The sequence below is a fragment of the Nicotiana attenuata genome, chromosome 8 (genome assembly GCF_001879085.1).
Source record: "Nicotiana attenuata strain UT chromosome 8, NIATTr2, whole genome shotgun sequence".
NCBI classification, from domain to species: Eukaryota; Viridiplantae; Streptophyta; class Magnoliopsida; order Solanales; family Solanaceae; genus Nicotiana; species Nicotiana attenuata.
The window spans coordinates 8831699-8851915 of NC_031996.1; the positions used below are offsets into that span (position 1 = coordinate 8831699).

The 20217-nt window shown below is 37.0% G+C and overlaps 2 protein-coding genes across 2 annotated transcripts; both read right to left on the minus strand.

The window, feature by feature from the left end:
* LOC109230868 (uncharacterized protein At4g28440-like) lies at window positions 191–2668 on the minus strand. Its single transcript, XM_019396327.1, has 2 exons — window positions 2288–2668; window positions 191–666 (listed from the first exon to the last, which is right to left on the minus strand). Exons 1-2 carry the CDS (start codon window positions 2559–2561, stop codon window positions 479–481), a joined length of 462 nt encoding a protein of 153 aa, XP_019251872.1. The 5' UTR covers window positions 2562–2668; the 3' UTR covers window positions 191–478.
* On the minus strand, window positions 14882–20001 carry LOC109230869 (probable aminotransferase TAT2). The gene is made up of 7 exons (XM_019396328.1): window positions 19637–20001; window positions 17581–17920; window positions 17255–17473; window positions 16528–16587; window positions 16172–16327; window positions 15986–16079; window positions 14882–15234 (listed from the first exon to the last, which is right to left on the minus strand). Exons 1-7 carry the CDS (start codon window positions 19903–19905, stop codon window positions 15119–15121), a joined length of 1254 nt encoding a protein of 417 aa, XP_019251873.1. The 5' UTR covers window positions 19906–20001; the 3' UTR covers window positions 14882–15118.

A 20217-nucleotide genomic window follows, 5' to 3' on the forward strand; every position in this document is an offset into this window, starting at 1 on the left:
TGAACATCTTAAGCTGACAACAGTAGAGCGCCATAAAGCGAGAAACATGCGATAACGCTTGGGAAATTAATCACTTTGCTTCACACTCTAGTACTAAAAAGAACAAAATTGAACCAACTGTTATATTTTGAACTAATATGTATTTATATGTATATACAACCAAAAAAGGTTAAAATGTATACATATAACAGAAGAAAGTCAGATGTGGCACTGAAATAGATTTTATGTCAAGATTACGTCGTACACCAGCACCAACTGATTAAAATAAGAATAAGAATCCACATCTATGAAAGTCAAACAATCCAAACAAAGAAACCGATTTACCATGGTATGGATTGGTGGAAACAAACTATAAGAGCCGAAATGCTGGCATTCTTGCACATAAAATTCCATAGAATTAAAGGAATTCAATAATTAACAATTAAAACAAGAATTGGACTCTGAGACGACTTAAAACTACCGCTTCTAATTAGTTCCTCTACTCTTCCACATTCACCAATTCATACTCAACCAAAGAAAGGTTGTTTTGCTCGTTAACAGCAAAATCAGCTGGTTCAGTAACCTCAACACGACCCCATTTGTCTACTGCAAGTCGCATGGAACCCTTGAACATGTCAATCTTTGCATTCCGCAGAATCACAGTAGCGCCCGCCTTCAATAAATCAACTGCATAAAAGAGTAAAGGTGTAAATAACACAACAGAGGACATTCAACAGCATCCCCTTTCTCTGATTGCTAATCAAGAGTCATTTTGTCATTGGGCACAAAATCACAATAGAACTGTATAAAAGAACAGATTTATCCAATCACAACACCGATAGCATCCCTTTTTCTCTGATTGCATATTAAGAATCATTTTATTGACTTTTCTGCAAGAAATCACAATACAACTGTTCTAAAGAATTTGCCGGCCAAAAACAAACCACATTTGCCAGCAACCTGAATACATAGAGCCACCAAATCACCATTTCTCCACAAAGTGAAAGTATTGGTGGAATGGAATATGAGGGCAAAGAGGTATCAAAATAATTAACGTAAAATCATCATCCAGATCATAATTGGTACTTGGTATAACCTTTTATTTGATAAGTTTTCAACCTTATAATTTCCTAACAAGATAAGGTGAAGTGCAAAGTGATTAAACCTTTGAGAAGGGTAGCATGAGATACTAATACTTAAACACAGAACAATAAAACCCGGAATTCACATTATGATGCAAAATGTTAGAATTCACATAAAAAGTAATAGCAAAACAATATAATATTTCTTCAGCAGAAAATAAAAATGTTAAGTGGAACTTGCTAAAAGAGAAACGTAACACTCAAGCATGTCTCATAACACCACTATCAAACATGAAACTAGAAACTGCAAATTCATATATCTCTAAATTCTTCAATTCTTCAACCTACATTAACACAAAGTTCCAATTTCCAGGTTTCCTTTTTTTTTTTGGCTAAAATAGATTTCCAGGTTATTTTAACAAATGCAACTCCATCTCTCTCATTACGAACTCTATAAGGTAATGTTATTCTTTTTATAGCGATAGTTTCTGAGCCAGCTTGTGCACACCTCAACTATTCCTTTGAGTGCCTACTACTTCCTGCACAACCAACGATGGACCTACATCTAAGCTACTGGGTGCTCAAGCACCCATATTGTTGACCCAAACAAATATATTTACATTGCAAACTTAGTAAAAAAAAATAGAGAGACAGGATACGACAATGGGTAAAAAAGGCAGCCCGCTGCACAAGGCATCCGGCTGCAAAAGGCATCCTGCATTCACACAGGTTCCAAGGAAGGAGCGCACCCCAAGGGGTGTGATGTAGACAGCCTACCTTAATGCAAGCATTAGCGGTTGCTTCCACGGTTCGAACTCCGTAACTATAGGTCGTAGGGATACGGCAATGGGTACGCTGGTTAAAAAATTGGCTTAAAGGCAGCTGAGCACCCATCACTTAGAATTCCTTGGTCCACCACTGATATCACTACAATGATAATATCAATTATGCCTCCATTCCAAACTCATTAGAACTGTCTCTACGAATCCTCTAAATCTATCACTCAATTTTGGCTCGTCTCAATCCAATACTCAATAATCTATCTCTAAACTGGATTATCAAAGGGAAAAATATTAGAATTAAAACAACACAAAAAGGAAAACTAAAAAATCAATCATTTTCCTTCATTTCCCCTTTCATTTTCTCAATAAAACCCAAATTAATATCTCTAAATAGATAAGAGAATTATAAAGCTAAACAAAATTCAGAAATGCAGATATATATACCCTGCTCATTACGTGCGGTGAAGAGGATGGATCCAGTATCATCACCAACGAGGCACTCAGAGATCCGCGGTGGAGCCCTAGGGTTTAGAGACCCCGATGCTCTGCCGCCACGGCTGCCGCCTCCGGTAGCTTTCACCGTTTTCGCATCAACAACCTTAACCGTCAAGTTATGACCATGTGTCCCAGGTTTTAGACTGTCCACTTTCACAAACACCGGCTTCTTCTTCTCGGTTGCCGCCGCCGTGCTGGTTGCCACTGCCGCCGTCGTAGCCATCGCAAATATCTTAAACCCTAACCCTTTCAGAAAAAAATTGGAAATGAGAAGAGAAGAGTGAGGGGGGAGAGTGATGAATAAAACAAACAAATTAGGGTTTTGAAGGGGTCCTCTATTTCTACATAACAGAAAATGAATTAAAAATTAAAGAAAAACAACAGAAATTTAGAATAATTTTAGAAAGAATTACAAGAAAATACACATCACTTCACACCATAACAAAAAATGGCCCATGTTTTTAAGTTTTACCCCACCTAGCCCACATTGTACATATTTTGAAAGCACTTGCAGATTCAAAATATATGTTTTTACAACAATTGCTTCTAAAAGTTATGGAGTTAATTCTTTGTTCTCACAACTATTGCTTTCACTCTCTCTTCTTCTCACATCTTTTACATATGCTTCAAAGGACCGTGTATTTTCTGCTTCTCCTCTTGTGTCACCTGCTTGCAGTGAAAGAAAATTGAAGAGTAGAAGTCCACCATTGAAGATCATTCAAAGCTTTGCTTTTGAAAATGGGTTGTTTTGAATTTGTTAGTTGTTTGGATTGGGTATTGTTCCAATTGATTGAAAATATCAAAAGGAGTACAAAATTTAAATTTGAAGTGATTTGGAGTAGATTTGAGCAAGATTTGAATTAAATTTTAGAAAAGACGCAAGAAATAAGACGAAGTCAGTTTTTTGTATAATTATGTATAATCTTGTATAATATTGTATATGAGTGTAGAAACACACCTTATACACTGTTATACACTTTTATACACGTTTATACAAGCGTCTGTAGACGAACTTCTTCCACGATTTTCAGTTGCAATTCTTATTCAAAACCAGTCCAAATCTCCATTAAATGACTTCAAATTTTATATACAACCTCCTTATACTATTTCTAACAAGTCTAAATAACACCCACTCCAAATTTTTCATAAAATCAAATTCGAAATTTAAACCCACATATTTAAGCTTGTTAAAAATTTAATTTTCACCACCTAAATGAAGTTGGTTTGGTTGAATTAATATTTGAGTCACAATTACTGATTCGAAAAGTAATTTAAAAGCTTGAGGAATCTTTTTTAAAAATTAAATAGTAATTTTGAGAACCTATTGGAATTGGATGTTGAATCTTAGCCTATTATTTATGGGCTAGTTGGTTGTAAATTGAAATATGGACTATAAAATTGAAAAATATGGAGCCCAGTTGTTCTAATGTGAAATTTTCCCATAATTTTAATAAATAGAAATTGATAGAAATGGCAAATGTAATTGTAATAATAATAATAATAATAATAATAATAATAATAATAATAATAATAATAAAAGAAAGTCTGAGAAATGTTTGGTACGCACTTAGATATTCCACTTTAGTAAAACTTTTGACTTTAGTAAAGTGTGCTTTCTAAAAAGGATGCCTTTAATATCATTATTACTCGAGCGGAGTGAAAATTTATTTATTTATTTATAAAATTCGCTCCTTAAAAATTATATAGTATAGTTTTGTACGTGTTTAATGTTTTGAGCACGAAATATATGAAGGCACAACATAATTGCAAAAATTATTAGCATAATTTGTATATGTCCTAGGAATAGTTGAATCACGTTATAAATATATTATATTATGGATGTTCATTTAGTACTCCGTTGTAAGAAGCTTATTCATATGGGACTCCGCCGTAAATATGTTTATCTATTTAGTACTCTATTGGAAATAAGCCTCATGAAGAAGCTTATCACTTCGATACCCGGTTATGGATAAACATTACCCCTGGTAGAAGATTATCCATACCGGGTGTAATAAGCTTATCATTTCGATACTCCGTTATGGATAAACATTACCCCCAGTAGAAGATTATCCATATCGGGTATAATAAGCTTATCCTTTCAGTACTCCGTTATGGATAAACATTACTTCCGGTAGAAGATTATCCATACGGGTACAATGAGCTTATTCTTTCAGTACTCCGTTATGGATAAACATTATCCCCAGTAGAAGATTATCTATACCTGGTACAATGAGCTTATCCTTTCAATACTCCGTTATGGATAAACATTACTCTCAGTAGAAGATTATCCATATCTGGTATAGTAGCAGCTTACACAGCAGCTTCCTTTCTTCTATAAATAGAAGAGATTTCAGTTCATTATGTACATCAGTTTAAATTCGAATAATATATCAGTTTCTCTCTATACGTGTTTTTTCTTTACAGTCTTTATTTTATAACACGTTATCAGCACGAGACTCTGCTATCTCGAGCAAATACTTTGAAAGTATCAGAGGTACGAACTTTCTTTTTCTAAATAATGTCAAATCTTTCTAAACCTGAATTTGTAGCCCTGGATATTCGGAAAAAAGCTACATGTCTTGGGTGCTTGATGCTGAAATTCATCTTGATGCGATGGGTTTGGCAGACACCATCAAGGATACAAATCAGGCATCAAACCAAGACCGTGCCAAAGCAATGATATTCCTACGCCATCACCTTGATGAGGGCCTGAAAATGAAATATCTTACTGTTAAAGATCCAATCATACTGTGGAATAATTTGAAAGATAGATATGACCACCTGAAGATGGTCGTTCTTCCACAGGCACGTTATGATTGGACTCATCTAAGGCTACAAGATTTTAAATCTATCAGTGAGTATAATTCTGCTATGTTCAGAATTATTTCTCAATTGCAATTATGTGGTGATAATATTACTGATCATGATATGTTGGAGAAAACTTTCACCACTTTTCATGCCTCGAATATGCTCCTGCAGCAGCAATATCGAGAGATGGGATTCAAAAAGTATTCTGAACTTATCTCACATCTTCTTGTAGCCGAACAACATAATGAGCTATTAATGAAAAACCATGAAAGCTGACCTACTGGTTCTTGTCAATTCCCTGAAGTGAATGAGACGAACTTCCACCAAGCTAAACGCGGAAGAGGTCGTGGCCCCAGTCGTGGTCATAACCGTGGTCGGGGAAGAAACTTTAATCATGGTAATAATAATGCACCAAAGAACCCTCCTCGCCACCAGCAGTGGAAAATGAAGGAACAAAAGCATGAAGCGGTGCAAGCACCAAATGCAGAAAATGCATGCTATAGATGTGGAGGAAAAGGGCACTGGTCACGTACTTGTCGTACGCCAAAGCACCTGGTTGAGCTTTATCAAGCCTCCCTAAAGAAGACTGAGAAAAATGCTGAAGCAAATTTTATTTCTGAAGATAATTTAGACTTCATGCATTTAGATGTAGCTGATTACCTTGCACTCCTAGATGGAGAAACAAGTCATGTGATCGGTGGTGAATCTGTAGAAATGTAAATATTTTAATTTTTGTTGTTTAGATAGTATGGTTATGTAATTGTTGTACATAAAGAAAAATTATGATTTGATAATGATGTTTACTATAATATATCTTATTTATGTCATTTTGAAGAATATGGATAACATTATTAGATCAACTTAAACTCTAGCAGAGTTTGCAAGAAATATACAACCACCAGAAGTGGTTATATTTCGTATATCTCATTGTAATTATATTTTGTTAACCACCAGAAGTGGTATATGCCTATGATCATCAGAAGTAATAATTTAGGCTTTCTATGGTTACAATTGAAGATAAGCTACATAAATATTCTCTATATTAAATGCACGCCTCGATTTGCTCCTAAAGTAGTAAATATTTTAAAAGAGGTTGAGGCATCACAATTTGATGTGATTAATGCGCATTCAGATAATTATGTTCGATTTTCCTGAAGGATGAGAACTTTTGATAATAATAATCCATTTCCTGAAGTGAATGTGACAATATTAATAAATCTGGTAAATATGAACGCGCTCTTGATGTAAATATATTACAATTCACCTCCAGAAGAGGTAATATAATTGAGAGAATATATACTCAATACTTCGTATTTTAAATTTGCTCCTGAAGAAGTAATACAATTGAAATTGCCTCCTGAAGTAGGAAAATATTATGAAGAGGAGTTTTCTTGTGCTTAAACAATTGTTTATTTTATTGTGATTTTCTCTTATGATACCAGAAGTGTCTGAGCAATATTTGATAGTACAAAATGTATCAACAACTCCTGAAGAGCTAAGTGTTTGCCTAGAAGACACATGACACCAGTAGTGTCCGATAAATATTAGATTGTGGATAATAAATGAAGGCTCTCGAAGAGCTTATTTATAAATATGTCATTCATATTATATGATTATGGTCAAAACATATGTTGTAGTAAACCCGAAGTTTACTAAAATAAATGGCTATCATATTGAGACTATAAATGATTTGAAGATTGAAAATCTTCATGTTTCCACAATCATAGGGGGTAAAATAATATGTATATGAGAAGTTACCCGCCTTATTCTTTGATTTGTACTACATCATGTATCATGGTAAATCAGAAGTTTACTAATACAAAAGTAGCCACAGTAAATCAGAAGTTTGTTAATGCAAAAGTTTATGTCATAGTAAACCAGAAGTTTACTAAGAGATAGCACATGCCATGATAAACTTGAAGTTTTCATTTGCCATTTTTAAATGAGCTATTTGAGAATTTAGATAAGCATATACTAAAGAACTAGAAGAAAACAAAATGCCAGAAGCATTTGCTGATCCAAAATCAAATATCATATTTTAGCTGCAGATGCTCCTATTAAAATTTAAAGTCCCTAAAGGATAGAGTTTACTGTACGCATGAAGTGTGGTAGACCAATCGATTCCAAATGTAACAATCCTTGAAAAATGATAAGGAGCTAATCATCAAAATGATCATAATGAGGAGGAAATGAGCTCTAGAAGAGCCCACGACATAACATTTCATGAAACTCCAGAAGAAGTTGAGGTACCTGAAAGAAAGTGATGAGATCTCAACAAGTTATGCCGCTTAGGAACCGATACAAAATGATCGTCGACGATATATTTGATACAATATAGTGCACAATACTGTGAAATATTGTGAGGATCGGACCAGTAGTCCAGACACCTGAAGATGTCATGCCATTTAAATGCGAGTCATATCCTATATGACTCATTTGATTAAATCTCTATAAAGATCCCTGAAGGATTTAAAATGCCTGAAGCATGTAGTTCAAAGTCTCGAGAAATGTACTCGATCAGATTATAAATATCTTTGTACGGTATAAATCAATCTGGGCGCATGTGATATAATCGCCTCAGTTAATATTTGCTGAAAGAAAGTTACATAAATGATGTTATTTGTCCATGTATTTTTATAAAGAAAATGTCATCAGAATTTGTTACACTCGCTGTTTACGTTGATGACATAAATCTTGTTGGAACTCCAGAAGAGCTCCAAAAGCAATCGAATATCTTAAGAAAGAATTTGAGACGAAAGATCTTGGAAAAATAAAAATTTATCTTGGCCTGCAAATTGAATATTTAGCAGACGAGATCTTTATCCATCAATTTGCCTATACGGAAAGGGTCTTTAAACGCGTTTACATGGACAAAGCGCACCCATTAAGTACACCAATGGGTGTTCGATCACTTGAAGTGAATAATGATCCGTTTCGACCTCCAGAAGAGGAAGAGGAACTCCTTNCTTAAGCAGAATTTCATTAAATCACAAGGGTCGCTTCTGCGACACAATTTCTCGCTTCTGCGAAACTTCACCCCCCAGGTCAAACCGCTTCTGCAACCTCATGTCCGCTTCTGCGGACTCGCTTAAGCGAAATGACTTCCGCTTCTGCGGAACTGCTCAACCTCACCCTCTTTCGCACCTGCGAAGCCTTCTCCGCTTCCGCGCAACCGCATCTGCGATTGCCTTTCCGCAGATGCGAAAATACCTGCTGCAGCCAAGAACCTGCAATTTCCAACTTCAATTTCCTTCCGATAGCCATCAGAAATCACCCCGAGGCCCCCGGGACCTCAACCAAAAACACCAACATATCTTAAAACATCATCCAAACTTTCTCCAATCATCAAAACACCTCAAACAACATCAAATTACTCAAAACTCATCAAATTCAAGCCTAAGTTTCTCAAAACTTCCGAAATACGCTTTCGATAAAAAACCCGACCAAACGATGTCCGAATGACCGGAAATTTTGTACACATATCACAAACCACACATCGAAGCTACAGCAACTCTCGGAATTCCATTCCGACCCCCGGATCCAATTCTCACCCATCCACCGGAATTCGCCAAAATACTAACCTCGCCAATTCAAGCCTAATTCTACACCGGGCCTCCAAAATCAATTCCGATCGCACTCCCAAGTCACAAATCATCCCCCGAAGCTAAGCGAATCACCGGAAATCACATCCGAGCCTTCTAACTCATAAGTCAACGTCCGGTTGACCTTTCCAACTTAAGCCTTCCTTAAAGAGACTAAGTGTCTCATTTCCTATCCAAACCAATTCAATTCAACTATAACTCACTCGTTGCTGATAATAAAACATGAAGAAGCAGTAAATGGGGGAAATGGGGCTGTAATACATGAGACGACGGGTCGGGTCGTCACATCCTCCCCAACTTAAACCAACGCTCGTCCTCGAGCGTACCCAGAGTTGTCGTTGAAGCTAACCAACAGCTGAATAACTTTACCAAGCATATACCCGGGGTGATCCCACGTCACCCTATCTCGCATAGGTCTGATAACACAATGTAGCTGAAATTTCACAGTCCATCAAAACCATAAACCGTAGAACCACATTGCACTTTCCGAGATCATACACAAGATCAGAACCTGACATTGATACTGAGAATAAGCCCGAACCAGCTGTAACAACCCATACCTGCAACCTCAGGTGAAATCATACGATATACCACTCAATCCAAACACTCGAACGGTAGCCTCTATTCACAGCAGTAGCCCACAATAACCAAATACCGATAGAACACCTTTTATTAGCTAAAGTCTTATTCCAACACTTTCATATACTGCCGACAACAAATGAAACACGCGATAAGCCGTAACCATTCCTTAGATCAACCATTCATGAAGCCACTTCCCTTTGTCTATTACCACAACAGATTTCCGGGCCGAACCTCGATATTGTCCTTCTAACAAGCTGAAATCAAACCTGTTCGTATTCATTAGTGACTTCCACGATCACCTCGAATCCAACACACTACTCTGGTGATAAGACACCTCAACACAGGCCTAAGCCACAACTTGCACAATACGCGCACCAATAAGAAACGGTCCGAACATACTCAAATCATGACAAATGACTCAAACGAAAGAGCTGTACCTCAAGCTCATCAGTATCATCACTACACAAGGCTGAGACCCCGTCTCACATCATAGAAATAGAACACCTGAATCTACCTCGAAAGGTCATAACTTCACGTAGCCTCGCTACAATGCGCGATACTATCCAAACACTGTTACACCTGAAGCACCTCAAGTCGCTATGCTCAAAATCAACCGCCACGCACAATTTGATGTCTGAAACCAAAGCAATTCATTACACCCACGGTGAAACAAATAACATACGACACGCAACCTGATAGATCATAACCAATACTCCATTTACCGAGCAACACTCAATTACTCTTCCCGCTCGACTTTCTCTATGAATCCTCAACAGAACCGCACCACATGTGCCCATATCCAACCAATCATAATGCCTCACAGCACAGAAAAGCAACTCATAGATCTCCCCAGATCACTAACAAGTTCAATAACGATCGAATCCACCTGTCCCTACACAATACAACTCAAGACTAACCAAGCTAACTCAAGCTAAATACGTAGCCACATTGGCCTGCCAACGAACTCAATACCAAGAAGCCTGAAGCTGCTCCTTCCACTACTATAACTCCTGCCAGAGCCGTACGATACGGTGCCCAGCACCAAATAAATACCTAAGTCCGCCATCTCACCCGGCGACATGTCCGGCCACAAAAACGCATCCGAAAAGTCACTCAATACCGGAACTGAATCAATGGTAGAAACCTCTGCACTGACATCCATCTCGAACGCCCCATTAAGAAAAGCAATCCTTCTCAGCCGTCCGCTGCATCTTTTGAAATATATACCACTCTGCAAGAACATAATCCAATGCACCTTGCCGCTCAACCCGTGGCATTTCCGGCCTAGCCCGTAGCACAATAGTCTAGAATAACCCAACACTGAGACAACCAGCCTACAATCCAATATCATATCCAAAATTTGGCATACCAAGCAAAGAAAGATCCACTCGGACCTCTAATTCCCAATAACCGCTAGACGGTGCCGATACAACTGCCTAGCCTGAACACGAGAACTCCTAGTCTCCAACTCCATATAGCACACAAATCACTATACCTGATCCCAAATTGCGTCGTACGAATACATATCACACCTCAAGTACCCAATCATCCCACGAAAGGTATTCTAAAGTTTCCCTGTGCCATCAAACAAACTCAGATATCAACAGTCGATCCTAAATGCCGCAACACTACCGAAGTATTATCAGTTTACATCACATTGCCCTTTTACTGGAACATATACCCCCGTCGAATCACTATGGTTGGCAATACCATTTTCCTTAATCATTTGAAGATCGATTCTTTAATCACCTGCAGCTGCCCGTGCTGCTTAAGAATTTAATGACTTTCCATTATGAACAGAACCGTAACCTTACACACACAAATCCCAATCCTCCACCACATATCGCATATACCATACCACACTAGTATAACATGAGAACTCCATCTCCCTTCCTAACCACAAACATCTACGTACTCCACTAGTCAAGAACTCTCCATCAATCCCATCAAGAAGAGAAATCATTACACATTCCATGCTTCGCATGACCATAGGCAATTTATACGTCTCTAAACCACGGTAAAACTTATCAAGAACTCTCCCCCAATTCCATTGCACAAGCTAAACTGCCAGGACTGAATCCTTCTACCCGAACCAAGATAAGCAAGCTGTCACAACTCAAGAGCCTTGCTGCACAATACCTATAAAAGCTCATTACCTCGAACACATACGAAGAATTAATCACATCCTTACCATACCGATTCGGTCTACTATCAAGCTATTCCATCTATCTAATTTCCATTTTTGATTCATCATCCACTTGATATTTCTCCCTCGCTGTAGCATCACAATGCCTCAATCCATGCTTACCACACGAAACTCGAACATAAGACCACACTGTCTAAGACCCATAGGCCACTGAATACTCTCTCAATTGTTTCCCAGAAATACCACATTCCAGAATACTTCACTCTGAGAACTTTCTGCGAATCCAAATTCGCTTCCTTTACTTTCCAGGTATCGACACCTAGGATCCCATGATCAACATAAAAATACTACAAGCCTTGACATTTTTTATTGAAAACACTGTCTTTAGTCACATACACCACCTTAAAACACCCGAGTGCTACATGTAGATTCTTGAACACATTAAAACCATTCTCGAGAGTCATTCTCTCTTATTCATCTGCAAATTACTTGATTTAACGAACAGAACCACTCGTGCTTTAANAATGTAACAATCCTTGAAAAATGATAAGGAGCTAATCATCAAAATGATCATAATGAGGAGGAAATGAGCTCTAGAAGAGCCCACGACATAACATTTCATGAAACTCCAGAAGAAGTTGAGGTACCTGAAAGAAAGTGATGAGATCTCAACAAGTTATGCCGCTTAGGAACCGATACAAAATGATCGTCGACGATATATTTGATACAATATAGTGCACAATACTGTGAAATATTGTGAGGATCGGACCAGTAGTCCAGACACCTGAAGATGTCATGCCATTTAAATGCGAGTCATATCCTATATGACTCATTTGATTAAATCTCTATAAAGATCCCTGAAGGATTTAAAATGCCTGAAGCATGTAGTTCAAAGTCTCGAGAAATGTACTCGATCAGATTATAAATATCTTTGTACGGTATAAATCAATCTGGGCGCATGTGATATAATCGCCTCAGTTAATATTTGCTGAAAGAAAGTTACATAAATGATGTTATTTGTCCATGTATTTTTATAAAGAAAATGTCATCAGAATTTGTTACACTCGCTGTTTACGTTGATGACATAAATCTTGTTGGAACTCCAGAAGAGCTCCAAAAGCAATCGAATATCTTAAGAAAGAATTTGAGACGAAAGATCTTGGAAAAATAAAAATTTATCTTGGCCTGCAAATTGAATATTTAGCAGACGAGATCTTTATCCATCAATTTGCCTATACGGAAAGGGTCTTTAAACGCGTTTACATGGACAAAGCGCACCCATTAAGTACACCAATGGGTGTTCGATCACTTGAAGTGAATAATGATCCGTTTCGACCTCCAGAAGAGGAAGAGGAACTCCTTGGTCCTGAAATACTCTATCTTAGTGCAATTGCTATGCACTTATGTATCTTGCTAATGCTAACAAAGGTGGTACAGATCGTATTGGTTATGCAGATACAAGATTAGAATGCAGAGAATCAAATATTTGAAACAAGGTTTTCATCAGGGGGAGTAAAATACGCGATGCACTCTTTTTTCCTTACTAAGGTTTTTTCCCACAGGGTTATCCTTATAAGGTTTTTAATGAGGCACCTAACAATGCGTATTACTAAATATGTGTACTCTTTTTCCTTCACTAGAATTTTTTTCCACGGGTTTTTTCCTAGTAAGGTTTTAATGAGGCACACTATCTTTTAATGAACATCCAAGGGGGAGTGTTATAAATATATTATATTATGGATGTTCATTTAGTACTCCGTAGTAAATAAGCTTCCTGAAGAAGCTTATCCATATGGGACTCCGCCGTAAATATGTTTATCTATTTAGTACTCTATTGGAAATAAGCCTCCTGAAGAAGCTTATCACTTCGGTACCTGGTTATGGATAAATATTACCCCTGGTAGAAGATTATCCATATCGGGTATAATAAGCTTATCCTTTCGATACTCCGTTATGGATAAACATTACCCCTAGTAGAAGATTATCCATACCGGGTATAATAAGCTTATCCTTTCAGTACTCCGTTATGGATAAACATTACTTCCGGTAGAAGATTATCCATACCGGGTACAATGAGCTTATTCTTTCATTACTCCGTTATGGATAAACATTACCCCCAATAGAAGATTATTTATACCTGGTACAATGAGCTTATCCTTTCAGTACTCCGTTATGGATAAACATTATTCTCAGTAGAAGATTATCCATATCTGGTATAGTAGCAGCTTCCACAGCAGCTTGCAGTAGCAGCTTACACAGCAGCTTCCTTTCTTCTATAAATAGAAAAGATTTCATTTCATTATGTACATCAGTTTAAATTCGAACAATATATCAGTTTCTCTCTATACTTGTCTTTACTTTACAGTCTTTATTTTATAACAAATCATACTTTTGTACTATTAAGCTATATAACATGTACATATACATAGTATAACATTTTCAAAATAAGTATTTTGCGTGATACTTTTTGGACGTATAGGAAGTAGTTGAACATATTTCTACTTCGCACCGGAGTGAGGCTAGTCTGATAGGTTCTTGTCTTAGACGGCTAGTGGTTAGTGTTGTGTTCATACTACTCTCTTGTTTTTCATAGTGTCGGACCTTATTGTTTTGCTTTTCATTTATTTACTGGTGCTTGTGATGTTGTTATTTTTTTTTCCTATGGTTCTGTCGATTGTACTGATACGTTGCCTCTTTTCCTCTTTTTGCCTCTTTTTGTTGTCTTGAGCCGAGGGTCTATCGAAAATAACTTCTCTACTCCCTCATAATAGGGGTAAGGTCTGCGTACATACTACCCTCCCCAAACTCCATTAGTGGAATTTCACTGGGTCGTTTTTGTGGTACTTCTTGGACGTATAAGCATCTGTGTTAGTTTTCCTTTTTATAATTAATAAATAAAGAGACTCACTCTAGTACATCCATTCTATTCTTAACTTAGAAAAGATGTTTTTAAAATATATTTGTACAAAATAAAAATAGTGAAAATGGAAAAGATTGACCTCATTAGTAATGTGACAAAGAATTACAAATTGTGACTATAATTATTACAAAAATATTGCGAAATATAGTCAAATAAGTAATAACTTTTACTAAAGGGTGTCTCTGCCACTGCTCCTAATTGATAAAATTAATCCACTTCCTTTGATATGTCAATGGAACAATTTCTAAATTAGAATGTGAGAGACTTTTGTGATTTTGCACTTAATAGTAAATCAATTCGTTTTTTCACTTACCATTATCTCTTTGCCTGCAGACATGTTTTTGTCAAGTGTATTTTTAAATCTTTTGCTTACTCTACTAATGGGTCAGACAGGACAGAGCTAGAATGCGAAATACGGGTTCGGTTGAACTCAATAACTTTAGTCCAAACTCTGTATTTGTCTTGAGAAATTCAGTGGATATGTATAAAGTATTAAGTTAGAACTCAGTAATTTAAACGGGCTACAATTTCGAACCCTACTTCAAATCCTGGCTCCGCCTTAGGTAAGACAAGTCAAATTGTCATGCAACATCCAAAGATTGTAGCTTCTAACAACTAAAAGTAATTGTTAATTAAGGAGAAATTCTACATTAGTCTATTTCAACACTACTAATAAAAGACTTGATTCACAATAGATTAGCAAATTGAAACTAAATTTTCTTTTAGCTGCTTGAATGCCTCAAGCAGAAAGCTTTTATCCTCTCAAGTCCTTCTTCAAGAATTGATGGCTCAATGGCAAATGTTAACCTCAGCCAATTCTTCAGTCCCACCACCATACCTGCAATTTATAAATTTTTCATCACTTAATCGGCCATAAATAATAGTTCACTACTACTTGCTATAATTCTGCTTTTTGAGCCGAGCGTCTTTCGGAAACGGCCTCTTTAATCCCTCGGGGTAGGGCTAAGGTCTGCGTACACACTACCCTCCCCAAACCCCACTAGTGGGATTTCACTGGGTCGTTGTTGTTGTTGTTGTTGTTATAATTCTGTTGTGACTATGTATGTTTGGAGCCGAGGATCTACCGTAAACAATCTCTCTACCTGCAAAAAGTACGCGTAAGGCTGCATACTCACTACCTTTCCTAGACCACACTTGTGATATTACACTGGATTTTTGTTGTTGTTGTTGTTGTACTTGCTACAATACTGGTGTATACATAGGCTGCGTACTCACTACCTTCCCTAGACTCAACTCGTGAGATTACGCTGGTTTTTTTGTTGTTGTTGTACTTGCTACAATACTGGTGTGGTCATAAGTATTTGCAAATACTGAACTTTCGTATTTGAAGTATTAGTGAAATATCGAAAAACTTGTCTCGTGAGTATTTCCGAGTGCAAAAATGGTTTCCAACTCACAAATCTTTTACTATTTTCTTCCAAGTGAAATTCATATTCAAACACACAACTTCAACTTCTAATACTTTATTTTTTCAACTTCGACCAAATATTGTCCAAACGCCTAAACTCAACAGTGCGTACTAAATTCCTTATTGAGCAACCATATTAGCAGCGAGCGAGCTATTTTACCTGGCAGGATGATTACTGATTCTTCATGGACTAGTTTAGTGCAGAAATCCATATCATCATTTATGCCTTCCAAAAATGACAGGTTCAACTTAAACTGCAACGCAAGAACGTCAAAATTAAATATCTGCAGTTCCTAGATTTAGAATTTTAGAGGACCTAAATCGAAGTGTTATGATAAGTCCTCACCATCACCGACATTGCTCCATCTGGTTTGTATGGGCAGGTAAAGCAAGGTATCTCCTGAATTTTGGTAATAAATACATCGACAGCTTCCCTTAATATATTATTGATGTTTGAAAAGAAATCCTTGGTCGTCTTCTCGAGGATGTGAGGCACCGCTCCCTGAACATTTTAAATCACACACAATCAGAACTCAACCTGATATATGGAAAAAGAAACACATAATGGGATGAGATAATTCTCGTTAATGGATGTCGATGAACAAACTTAAGCAAACTCATATAGCTTCTTGTCATCGCCTGTTATGAGCTTGATTACGTGTATGATCGATTTGATCATAGGAAACCACATATAAGCCATACCTGAATAATAGTTGCAGGATTAGCACCATAATCAAGATAACTTTGAAAGGATTCAGCAAGCTGAAAAGCAACAGAAAACTCAGTCACATTTTAGAACAGCCTTAAAAAGCATTGAAATGCAAGTTTATCAGCTTCTACTTTTGCAGAGATCCATATGAGAGATACTAAATGTCATCAGTGGGTTAGTATGCATGACTAAAATGGCAGCCCAGTGCACGAAGCATCTCGTGTTCACGCAGGGTCCGGGTAAGGGCCGCATGCCACGGGGTGTAGTGTCGGCAGCCTACCTTAATGCAGCATGAGTGGTTGATTAAACGGCTCGAACCCATGACCTATAGGTCACATGAAGACAACTTTACCGTTGCTCCAAGGCTCCATGACGGTACATGATATATTTCCCAATTTGGCTAACACTATGTTGCTTAGACTCTCCGAAAATGTAGTGGGGTGCGTGTCGGATTCTCCAGAAGCAGTGTATTTTTGGTCAATATTTTGGAGAGTCCGCGCAACATAGGGCAAACATCATAAAAAGCATACTTCGGATATTTTCCCGATAGACATTTTCTTCCTCATAATTCTTCAATAAAGCGTATCCTTCGGATATTTTGCCACAAGTCATGGAAATGGACCTTTTTCGTGGTCCATTTATTGTCCGGTTTAGAAAGTTGAAATAAGAGTACTAAGATAAACAAAAGAAAGTAAAGACAAGGAAGAAAATGATACGAACCCCGGACTTCTTCAGAATGCCACTAGGATCAACCATCGCTATCCAACCAAGTCGCCAACCAGGAATAATCCATCTTTTCGATAATGACCCGAGAGTTAAAATTGGAGTTATTGATCCAAATACTCCCATTGGCACAAAAGGATTGCTACCAAAGCATAGATGGCTATAGACTTCATCTGCAATCACTAGGATACCTAGCTTTTTCGCTGCCTCCGCAATCTCCATGACGAAAACAAAGAAGCGACGAACTTGGAAAATGAGTTAATTCAATATAAACTGTGAGATTTAACAGAGTGATAAGCAATCAATATAGAGATCAATCATACCTCTTGCAAGTGTTCAGACGTAAAAACATTACCACAAGGATTTCCAGGATTAATGATAACTATGGCAATAGTGTTATCATCAGCAAGGGATTCCAGGCTTTCAAGATCGACCTCCCAACCCTTTTCTGGGAGAAGGTCGAAATGGCGAACCTCAACATTACTAACTGCAGCACGAGCTTCATAAAACGGATACCCTGGTTTAGGAAGCAATATGTTGGCACCAGGGCGAGCGAGGACCGCCATTACAACTTCAATTGCTATAGTAGCACCAGGTGTAAGGAAAACATCATCAGGTGATAGTTGGTGAGGAATATCATGAGAGAGGTATTCCGCTATCGACCTATTAAACAGATGAAAAAAAATATGTACAGATTAGAGTATGTCTTTTCATCAGCAAATCGGCTTGTTTCTTAACAGTAGAAGAAAACTTGATGAAAGATAATCATCCTCATTCATGATTATTAGCCACCAAAATAAATCACATGAGCCCCACAACATGCGACAAGCAAATTTTCCTCTTAGTTCTTTCTCTATATCAGCCATTGTTGGAGTCACATGCGAGGAAGGGGGTTCAGTTGTGTCCCCTTTATCCGGAATTACACTATTCAACAACAATAACAAACTCAGTATAATCCCACAAGTGGGATCGGGGGAAGGTAGATTGTACACAGACTTTACTCATACAGTGAATGTAAAGATGTTGTTTCCAATAGACACTCAGCACAAGTAAAAGGTGAAAATAGAGCGAGTAGCAACAAGCAGTATCGCACTATTCAACAAGGTAAAACTATTTTTTTTATATACATATAAATTTTAGAATCCCCTTAAAATAAAAGATAAAAACTAAAGTTTTTAGTGTAATGTTAAAAATGGTTAAAAAAATACTAGATTTGACATTTTTACATTTTCTTGAATCCCCTGGTTAAAATTCTAACTACTCCCTCTGTTTCAATTTAAATGACACACTTTTCTTATTAGTCTGTTCAAAAAAGAATGACACAATTTTACAATTGAAAATAATTCATTTAAACTCTTCATTTTACGCATTTTACCCTTAACGAGAAGCTTTTATAACCACACAGATGTCATGGCCCCACAAAGCTTTTAAGACCACAAGTTTCAATACTCTTTTTTTTTTCTTAAACTCAGTGCCATCGAGTCAAACTACCTCATCTAAATTGAAATGGAGAGAGTAGTATTTAAGTTAGAGGCTTAGTTTCTATTTTCAAGTGTTCAAGTCTACTAAAAGCAGAGATAAATTTGAAAAGAAAACTAAAGAATTAACCAATTTCTAAATTACAATGAGATAAATCACCTAAAAAAAGGGATAAGCTTTTACCATCCATGCAAGAGAAAATTTCTGCACCACCCATTAAAATATCAGCAAAACATTATCCTATACACTTACCTCCTATCTGAACAGAGACCAATTTTAATTTGCAGTGATAAATCAGAGAATAAACAATTTAAAAGTTTTTACATCCATGCAAGAGAAAAATCCTGCACCATCCATTAATATATCAATAATACATTAGCCACAATAGTCTGGTGCGCGTCATGTGTGAGTTAGATACATGTCACAACGTGGAATCTTGCTATAGAGGCTATGTTGTGTGGACTCTCCGAAATGCTGCTGCACCCGTATCGGATCTGACACGCACCCAGCAACATCGTTAGAGAGTTCGAACCACGAGCAACATAGCATAGAGAAAAGCCTAGCTAGTATTTAAGTGAAGTGGAAAAGAATAAAGGGCAGACCCATCATCGATCGAGTTTCGAACCTTGCGCCATTGACCAGGGGCGAATGTAGTGTTGAACCAACGAGTTCAACTGAGCCCACTTTCAATGCGGAGTAAAAATTTATATGTAAAAATTTATTTAAAATTATAAAAATAATAGGTATGAACCCATAACTTTAAAAATATAATGGATTCAATGTTAAAAAATCTTGAAAGTTGAACCCATAAAATCCTGAATCGGCCTCTATCACATTGACTATCGAATTTCACAATTTTCCAAGAAAGAATGTACCAATTAAACATAAGCTAAAGCTTACCTCCGAGCCGAATAAAGACCAACAGCAGGAGCATAACCATTGAACTTAGCAGATCGAACAGCACTAAAAAGAGCGTCTTCTGCTACTGGTGAAGTTCGAAAGCAAGGAGTTGCAGAAGGGTCGCCACGCCCCAAATGAATAACTGACTTCCTCTCATTCTCTTCTTTAAGATTTTCCATTATTGTTTCAAGAACTGATCGAATTGAAAGCAATGATTTTTCCTTTAAATCTCCATTGTTGAAACCCCATTTGGCCAACTTGTTCTCCATTTCCCTGAGTTCGTACTTCAATTATTTTTCTTAGAAATGGTTGGAGTTAACACCAAATGCAGTCGGCTGTTTTCCTCCTATATAGGCACTGTACATTTACAGAAAGAAATAGATTAGTGAAAAGAACAAATTTTTACAAAATTAGCTCATTTATTAATTAGTAATTACAAGTGGAATCTTGTAGTAATAGTTACTCAGTATTAATTACGTAATAATCTGGTAAAAATAATACTTCTTCTGTTCCAATTTATTTGACTGGGCACGGAGTTTAAAAAAAAATAAAAGACTTTTGAAATTTATGGTCCTACACAA